This window comes from Chelmon rostratus, chromosome 24, assembly GCF_017976325.1.
Source record: "Chelmon rostratus isolate fCheRos1 chromosome 24, fCheRos1.pri, whole genome shotgun sequence".
Lineage (NCBI taxonomy): Eukaryota > Metazoa > Chordata > Actinopteri > Chaetodontiformes > Chaetodontidae > Chelmon > Chelmon rostratus.
In genome coordinates, this window is record NC_055681.1 from 497,735 (window position 1) to 507,100 (window position 9,366).

The 9,366-nt window shown below is 48.1% G+C and overlaps 1 protein-coding gene across 1 annotated transcript; it reads left to right on the forward strand.

The window, feature by feature from the left end:
• Nucleotides 1-1,388: 1,388 nt before the first annotated feature.
• On the forward strand, nucleotides 1,389-8,471 carry LOC121627657 (adhesion G-protein coupled receptor G7-like). Its single transcript, XM_041966683.1, has 14 exons — nucleotides 1,389-1,530; nucleotides 2,231-2,337; nucleotides 2,427-2,567; nucleotides 2,653-2,741; nucleotides 2,962-3,110; nucleotides 4,435-4,548; nucleotides 4,683-4,855; nucleotides 5,295-5,447; nucleotides 5,664-5,776; nucleotides 5,928-6,259; nucleotides 6,999-7,080; nucleotides 7,782-7,940; nucleotides 8,022-8,178; nucleotides 8,271-8,471. Exons 1-14 carry the CDS (start codon nucleotides 1,389-1,391, stop codon nucleotides 8,469-8,471), a joined length of 2,112 nt encoding a protein of 703 aa, XP_041822617.1.
• The last annotated feature ends 895 nt before the right edge of the window (nucleotides 8,472-9,366 follow it).

Consider the following 9,366-nt stretch of genomic DNA (forward strand, 5'->3'; position numbering starts at 1 on the left):
GACTTTTCATCTAGCGCCACCACCTGGTCCAAATTCTGATTTGTTTATGATCGGCTACCTGCAGAACGTTCCCAGCAGCCTCAGCTGTTCTCTGTGTCGGCTAATTAGCTGATGTTAGCATGCTAACACTCTAAGACGGTGAACATGGTGAGTATTATTCTGTGCCTGCTGAGCATTTAGCATTTAGCCTCACAGAGCTGCTAGCATAGCAGCAGGTTGACAGGTGGTGCACAGCGTGAGGACACAACAACTTCAAGCTAACAGGAGTCTTTCTGCGTCTCCTCACAGCTGTTCCTCTGGCCACCTGCACAACTGCAGTACCGTCCACCCCCACCCCCCCATCAGCATCAGACACCAAAACCAGCAGCGCCGCCGTGTCGCCGACACCCACCGCTACTGTCATCCTCCTGCCTACTACTGCGACTGCTGCTGCTACTCCTACTAATACTACTACTCCTCCTACTGCTCCTACGTATACTAGTACTCCTCCTTCTACTACTCCTATGACTACTACTCCTACAAATACTACTACTCCACCTCCTACTAATACTACTACTCCTCCAACTACTCCTGCAAATGCTACTACTCCTCCTTCTACTGCTCCTATGACTACTACTCCTACAAATACTACTACTCCTACTGCTCCTCCTCCTCCTCCTCCTACTAATACTAGTACTCCACCTACTACTCCTACTAATACTACTACTCCTACTACTTCTCCTCCTTCTACTGCTCCTATGACTACTACTCCTACAAATAATACTCCTCCTCCTCCTGCCACTCCGACTACTACTACTACTTCTACTAATACTCTTGCTCCGCTTCCTCCTACCGCACCTACTACCACTAGTGATACTAATACTACTCCTACTCCTACTACTACTACTGCTACTCCTCCTAATACTACTACTCCACCCACTACTACAAATACTACCACTCCTCCTCTTTCTCCTCCTACTAATACTCCTCCTATTAATACTACCACTCCACCTACTACTCCTACAAATACTACTACTTCTCCTACTAATACTACTAATCCTACAAATACTACTACTCCTTCTGCTCCTCTTCCTCTTCCTCCTCCTTTGACTAATAGTACTACTTCTCCTACTAATACTACTCCTCCTCCTTCTCTTACAAATACTACTACTCCTTCTGCTCCTCTTCCTCCTCCTTCTACTAATACTACTACTCCTCCTCCTTCTCTTACAAATACTACTACTCCTTCTGCTCCTCTTCCTCCTCCTTCTACTAATACTACTACTCCTCCTACTTCTCTTACAAATACTACTACTCCTTCTGCTCCTCTTCCTCCTCCTACTTCTCTTACAAATACTACTACTCCTTCTGCTCCTCTTCCTCTTCCTCCTCCTTCTACTAATACTACTATGTCTCCTACTAATACTACTACTCCTACAACTACGACTCCGACTGTTCCTCCTCCTCCTCTGGTTTGTGCCAATGGTGGGACAGTCCTGATGGGAGTCTGTATCTGTCCTGACGATTGGACGGGAGTCACCTGCTCAGAAGGTGAGTGGCCTTTCGTGAGTCACATGATGAGATCACTGCCAGGTGATCGTCCTTCGCTTTAAGATCACTTTTCAGACAGAAGGTGAAGCTGGATTTGGTCTCACGTTATTTCCATGAATTTGAGATGCTAGCTGCGAGCTACCTAGCATCTGTACATCTGTACCGGCCGTACAGATGCTAGCTGCGAGCTAGCTACCATCTGTACCGGCCGTACAGATGCTAGCTGCGAGCTAGCTACCATCTGTACATCTGTACGGCCATACAGATGCTAGCTGCGAGCTAGCTAGCATCTGTACCGGCCGTACAGATGTACAGATGCTAGCTGCGAGCTAGCTGGCAGCCAACCATGTGACCCTGTGGCTGATGTCAGAACTGCATGATAAGCCTCAACCTTTCCCTGAAGTCCACTTCACGCTTGTTGTGTCACTCGGTCGAACATCAACACAGCTAATCTTTTACCAAACTTGTCCTCAAAGAAAACTTCTGCCGAGCACAAGAGTTGGATGGATTCAGCTTCCCGCGCACGCTCTCCGGCTGGTTTGCATATTCTGACGAACTCTGTCCACAAGGAACGAGCGGCGGTAAGTTTCTACCAACCATCAAGATACCCGTCCAATCGCTGCCACCTCCATCCACCTGCCAGTCTACCATCTATCAGGTACACAAAACCCCCCACGCTAACTTGCACCATTTCATCCAGCTGGTAAACCGCTGGCTTTGACCAGATGTTTAACCAAGGAGGGACCGCGGTTCGAGCGTCCACAACGCTTCCAGTGTACCCAGACGCTCAGCGACATCCAGCAAAATGTGAGAATGACTTATTCTGTCCCATCCCACGTTTAGGCCCGGAAAGGATGACAGAAAATTAACTGAAGAAAACGTGTTTCCTCTCTCAGCTCACCAGCCTCACCGATTTAGAGTCGCTGGCGACCAGCACTCAAATTCTGACCTCCAAACCCGAAGAGCTGACGGCCGAAAACATCACAGTGGCGGCTCAGATCGCCAACGCGCTGCTCCTGTCTCCGAACGTCACTGAGGTAAGAGGAAGTCCTGCGCTCCGCTCTGTCAAATCTAGTGCACGTCCAACTCTGAAGATGCGTTTTGCTAATGTTTGTACCGCAGAGCGTCAGGGTGGCGGCGGTCGCTACAGTCAGCCAGCTGCTGAACGCCAGCGCTCCGGACGACAGCGCGGAGAACAACGCCACTCTGGGGTGAGCAGAGTCTTATCGTGGTTAAAACTACACCGCCCACATGTCGGGGAGAGATTCTTCCACTTTGGATTTTAGCTGAAATGTGTTGGATTTGACATGAGGGGGGCTGGGTTAGCTTGTTTTTTTAAGGCGCTTCGCTATAATCAAACACAAAGTCACGTGTTTCATGCTGCATATCTGACGGCGTTCACGTGTTTACCGGACTTTATCGTGTGTGCAGCCTCACGGTGACCCTGGACCAGCTCTCTGTGAACCTCAGCCTCACTCTCAACGCAGCTCAGTCTCAGGTGGTTCAACCAAACCTGGTGGTCCAGTCAGCACAGATCCCCGCTGCCGACACTCAGGGAGTCCGGTTCACCTCTCTCTCAGGTCAGTGTGCTGATATCTGCCTGGACCGATCCGGTTCAAAGCTTTCGTTTACTGAGGGTCAGTGGTCCTGAGGTGGTTTCATCCATCCAGAACTGAAGTGAGGGTTTTAGAGTACTTTGAGTTGCAGGAGGTCTGTGCTTCCTGTCCAGGCCTCCTTCAGTCTTTACAGCTGAGCTGGTAAAACGAGTTCAATAACGAGCTGAGACACACGGTCAAAGTGATGGCTGGGTCATTCGACTTGTTCATTAGTCCAAAGTCCAAAGTAGAAAGACGTCCAGACTGTAAAACACCAATAAACCAGAATCAGTCATTAACAATCAAACTGTTTACTGACAGCAGTTTCCTGAAGTGTTCCTGAGTCCAGGTATTAATCTCTTTATCCAATCACGTGTTGACAAAGTGTTGACCCTCGCTCCTCGCTGTGAACCACTGAGCCTTTCAATCATGATACTCTCACCTGTTACCAATCAACCTGTTTACCTGTGGAATGATCCAAACAGGTGTTTTTGGAGCGTTCCACATCTTTCTCAGTCTTTAGTTGCTCCTGTCACAACGTGTTTGAAACGTGTTGCTGCATCAGATCCAGAATCAGCAGATATTTACAGAAATCAATGAAGCTGATGAGCTCAGACAGTAAATATATTGACTTTGTGCTGTTTTCAGGTCAGTTTCTGTCAGAGAGGATCATCAGTGATCACATTCTGTTGGCCTGATGCTTCAGAGTCACAGCTGTTCTGGAATCAGGGCTGTGCTTTGTTTGCGGGCACATTGTGGGTCCACTAAAACCTTTTTATGGTTTTATGGTTTTAACAGTCGCTCTGTTGGCACCGTGTGCAGATGCGGTCCTCGCGTCATACAGGAGCTAATACAGATGGAAACTTTCCCATGATTATTGTTCAGCGTTCATGTCGCTGTACAACTCGAGACTCTCTCGAGACTCGAGGCTCTCTACCACAGATCTGGACTATCAACCAGAGCCCAACACACACTCTCTGCAACAAAGCCATCTGTATGTACGTTCTACATATTCTACATTTGGTACATGTGTTCAGCAGCGACCTCTAGTGGCCGGAGTAATTATGACGCGGGCAAGAGGAGGAAGTCAGGTGACATCATTTAATGTGGACAGAAATTCCACACATGGACGCTGATGACGTGATCCACGTGGAACCAAAAGTCAACAATGATGTATTGATGTCTTCCATCACCTGACTGCCTCAAAGCTGCAGTTCCAGTTTAATTCCACTGTGAGGCGTCCATGTTTGTGTTCTTTTTCACATTTAAAGACAACGTCGCTCACAGCTCTGTTTCTGCGTGTGTTCAGGAGGCTCGAGCAGTTTCACTGCCAACCGGATTCAGCTGAGCACCAACGCGTCGAGCGTGGCTTTGGAAAATGGGCTCGTGGCCGACGCCCTGATATACGTACGATTCCCACCAGGTGAGTTTTCTGCACCTCAGTGCTACTAGGAGAATAAAACAGCGCTCCCACACTAGTTGAACTGTGTTTTATTTTTAGCATATCTGACTCTTAAAACCAAAGTTTCTTCCTGCTTCCGTCTCATGTGTCTGCAGAAGCAGTCCGTGGTCGTCGGGAGCCGTCGAACGTCTCGGTGGGTTTCGTCCTCTACCAGAACGACCGTTTCTTCAGGTCCAGACGCCACAGCAGACAGCGGGCCGCTGTCAGGGTCCTGTCGGCCAGCGTCGGAGGTCGGGAGGGGACCGTGGAGATGCTGTTCAGACCGACTGTAAGAGATCCAGCTTCTGTTCACGACTGTCAAACAGAGCAAAATGTAAAAATCAGCGCGGCCTCTGTCGGTTTTTCTGGCCTCAACCTGAACACACACACACACGATCGCCTGCAGGGGCTTTCAAAGCTGAAAAGTTTGTTTTCATTCTCATAAATTAGTCCCATTAGCGATCTGATGAATTAGGAACTCCTGTTAGCATCCCTGGATCACTGTCAGACTGAAGAAACCTTAAAAACATGAAGATCCTCAGGGAACTCCTGCAGCTCGAAGGAGCTTTCAGGAGAATCGTTCCTCGGTTCGTCGGGCGCCAATCAGAACAAACTGTGGTTTCGAGAACACCTGAACGCACCTTCGTGGCCGTGGTGGACAGCGTGAACTGGGCTTTAGTCTCTGCTTCCAGGAGGCCGAACTGTACATTTGCTCTTTGTCGTTTCAGATGGTGGCGGGAGCGTCGCTGTACGACTTCGCCTGCGTTTTCTGGAACTACAGTCTGGGGGACTGGAGCACCTTCGGCTGCTCGAAGGGAAACGCTTCGGACGAACTCCTGACGTGTTTCTGCAACCACACCACCAACTTCGCTGCTCTCTGGGTGAATATCACGACTCAAACAAAGAGCACATTTACACCAGGCTGCGAATCTGGATCCATTTCTGTCAGTGGACAACAGATGATGACTCTGTGTAACTGCAGGGGGGGATGGAAACTTCCTGGTACACAGAAGGCTTGAAGTGAAGCTGAAACACTCAATGAGAAAAAAGCATCATGACGGACGTTTTGTGAAAACCTGATTGTGTTTCTGTTTCAGTCATTCAGAGAGGAATACCAATATGCAGAAGCTCTGGACTGGATCTCCATCGCTGGACTCTCTTTTTCTATTCTGGGTTTGGTTGTAACCATCATTCACCACATCAAAGAGAAGTGAGCTCGCGTCAGTGAAGTTAGCATTTAACTTAGCATTTCCTTTAGCATTTCACTTCCATCCTCTCTGGCAAACACTCCGACTTCATTCTGGAAAGACTTTTTCTCTCATTATCGTTGCCTTTTTACTCAAAGGTTAATCCTCTCTCAGATTTCACAGCGGCTCCACGACGGCTCTGCTGTCCATCTGCGTCAGCCTGCTGGCCTTCATCATCACCTTCCTCTCTGGAGTCCAGAACTCCGGCAGACAGAGCGACACCCCGGCGGAGGCCGACGCTCAAACCAACTCCATCCCGAACTCCGAGGAGCACGTGGAGCCGGACCGAGGCCCGTGCTCGGCGGTGGCGGCTCTGCTTCACTTCTTCCTGTTGGCCACCTTCGCGTGGAGCAGCCTGTACGGCACGGAGCTGGTGCTGCTGGTCCGGACCGTACGCACCAGTCTTCCTCCACACTGGAGAGCACTCAGTCTGGCTGTGGGATGGGGTACGAGCTTCACGTTCACAGTGTGGGACATGAGTAGATTGTTTATTGGAGAGAGTTCAGGTGTGACTCTGCTTCACCTGCTCCGTTATTATTGGAATATTCAGAGGTTCTGCTTTTAGACCAGTAAAAGGCCAGTTTAGACCAGTAAAAGGCCAGTTTAGACCAGTAAAAGGCCAGTTTAGACCAGTAAAAGACCAGTTCAGACCAGTAAAAGACCAGTTTAGACCAGTAAAAGACCAGTTTAGACCAGTTGAGACCAGTTTAGTCCAGTAAAAGACCAGTTTAGACCAGTTTAGACCAGTAAAAGACCAGTTGAGACCAGTAAAAGACCAGTTTAGACCAGTAAAAGACCAGTTTAGACCAGTAAAAGACCAGTTGAGACCAGTGAAAGACCAGTTTTGACCAGTTTTGACCAGTAAAAGACCAGTTTAGACCAGTTTAGATCAGTAAAGGACCAGTTTAGACCAGTAAAAGACCAGTTTAGACCAGTTTAGATCAGTAAAAGACCAGTTTAGACCAGTAAAAGACCAGTTTAGACCAGTTTAGATCAGTAAAAGACCAGTTTAGACCAGTAAAAGACCAGTTTCGACCATTACAAGTACGAGGTCCTGTGAGCGACCACAGCCGTCTTTATGCTAAGCTAAGCTAACTTCAGCATCAACACCGACACTGAGCTAGAAGACAATCTGATGTTCAAGTGTAGAAATTAAATGTTGTTTGACTTCCTGTCTCCCGTCAGGAGTGCCGGCCGTCGTCGTGGCAATCACGCTGGGCGCCACCTACAGGGTGGACGATCCTCTGGGATACAGACAGGAGGAATTGTGGGTCCAGCACTTTTTTTCTGTTCAACTTTCTGTCTTTAGTAGTGTTGTGACGTTCACGAACGAACTGGTTCTTTTGAACGGCTCGTTAACATGAACGATGGGAACCGAGTCGCAGCTGGGAGCCATTCTTTTTTTTTTTCCAGTTACATGAGGAGGAGCGCTGCCCAGCTGCTCTGTGCTTATTAGATATGCAAATAGCATCACGCCACCTTGTGCACGCTGCCTTCACGTGAGTGCGCCAGTTACAAAAAAAAAAAAAGCAAAGCGCCGTCAAAGCAGAGTGATGTGGCGCCACCCTGTGGAATATTTACAATGAATCCAGATCAGAAATCTAATCCACACATGTCAAATAACGTTATAATCAATATTTCAGAATAATTTAAACTCATATTGGTGGGATATCTGAATTCATTCCTCCCAGTGGTTATTTCCAAGATAAAATGAGTTAAGGCCAGACCGCCTTCTTAAAACTTAATAAATATAAAAATGAGCCAAATGAGCCAGTTTTTTGAACGGCTCTTTGAAAGGAACGGCTCACCAAGATCCGGCTCCCCTCAAAGAGCCATAAATCCCATCTCTAGTCTTTAGATGAACAAAATTTGGCGTCTTTGGAAACTTTGGATTTGAGTCTTCGAGTTCTACGTGTCGTTTCCATCTTCATCGTCTTCATTCTCGCTCTTCCTGTGTTGTTTTTGTAGCTGCTGGCTCGCAGCTCTGGATAAGGACAAACAGTTTGACTTTGGGAAGCCGATGTTTTGGGGCTTCCTCCTTCCAGTCGGTCTGATCCTGGTCTACAACGGCGGACTGCTGGTTCTGGTCTCTCTGACGACGTGCAGGACGGACTCCAATCTGAAAAGGTAACGAGTCGTCATCTGTGACGAACTATTCGGGCCACCAGTTCAAGTCTGCTGCTCCTCACCAACCTGCTGTTGTTGCAGCTCCAGTCGTTTGTCTCTGTGGAAGAAGTCCCTCATCAGTTTGTCTCTGGTGGTCTTACTGGGTCTGTCCTGGACTCTGGGGTACCTGGTGCTCGTCACGACGGGAGAAACCCACCTGGCCTTCAGCGTCGTCTTCTGCCTCTGTACGACCACACAGGTACGCTGAGGTGACAGAAAATCAGCGTCATAATGTCGAAACCTGTTCACTCTGAGCCTGAATACCTGAGTTCTCCTGTTCTCGTGTTTCAGGGCTTTCAGATCTTCATCCTCTTCACAGCCAGGACGGAGACCTTCAGAGCCGCCGTGTCTCGCTCGGTTCAACAGGTCTTGCAGCTCAGCTACAGAACGTACAGTCTGTCGAGGTACTCTGGGAAGAGTGCCAGCTCCGGGTTTTACAGAGACCTGCAGGACCTGCAGCAGTCCGGCTCCATCGGCCGGGGGCAGCTCTGACCTTTAAAATGCGGAGACCGTGATGGGCTGCTGGACAGCACATTTTTAACATCAGCAACCCCTCCTTCACATTTAGAGGAGCTCGTACCTTCTGACCACGCCTGCTGGACGGCTTTTTTCTGGGCGGACTCCAGAGCAGATCCAGGACCCACTGGAGGGACTACATTTCCCAGAGTGCAGTGGACCCCTCAGGAGAGGCCACAGACCGGGGGAATGACTGCTGAGACTGCAAGAGAACAAAAAACTGATGAATGAAAAAGAAATCAGGTTACAATCACGTCACAGGGAGGAACTCTGATATTTTTGATGTTGAGTGAAAACTGAATCAAAGGAGTGAAAATCATTAAAAATCCTGAAGATTCTGCAGATCTGCTGCAGATGCTTGAAGCAGCATCGTGGATTTCTTCTACAGATGTAAAATTATAACCAGGTTTAACCCAAAAATCATCTGACATGATTAAAAATATTTTTAATGACTTCAGCTTCAAAGTGCAGCAGCGGTGTTTGACCAGCAGGTGGTGACAGAGCTGGCGTTTCAAACAACTTCAGTTTGATTTAACTGGAGGTCGTGATTTCATCTCATGATGATCAACCAAAAATATTCACTGTTCTTTGTAAAGACTGTCGACATCTGTTGGCACCTTTCTTCAGTTTACGTTTGCATTTTCTTCTTGAAGCTTAATATTTAAGCATTTTTTAAAGCTCCAGGTTTTACATCGCTCTGCTGTTATTTTCATGTCAATAACGGATGAAAAAGCTTCTGGTTTGATGTTAAAATGTCACGTTTGAGTTCAGAGGGCTGAACTTCACAGACTGTGCTGCTGACTGACAGACCGTGATGACGTTTCACCTGATTTTCTGTGTTTGACAGTAAATACTGATCATTGCTCAGGTG

Bases quoted from the DNA above. Each gene is read 5' to 3' on its own strand.
- LOC121627657 (XM_041966683.1), top strand. From the start codon at position 1,389: ATGTCTCCTACTAATACTACTACTCCTACAACTACGACTCCGACTGTT. The intron at 2,742-2,961 runs GTGAGCAGAGTC...TCGTGTGTGCAG, and splicing joins GAGAACAACGCCACTCTGGG to CCTCACGGTGACCCTGGACC. The intron at 8,179-8,270 runs GTACGCTGAGGT...CTCGTGTTTCAG, and splicing joins GCCTCTGTACGACCACACAG to GGCTTTCAGATCTTCATCCT.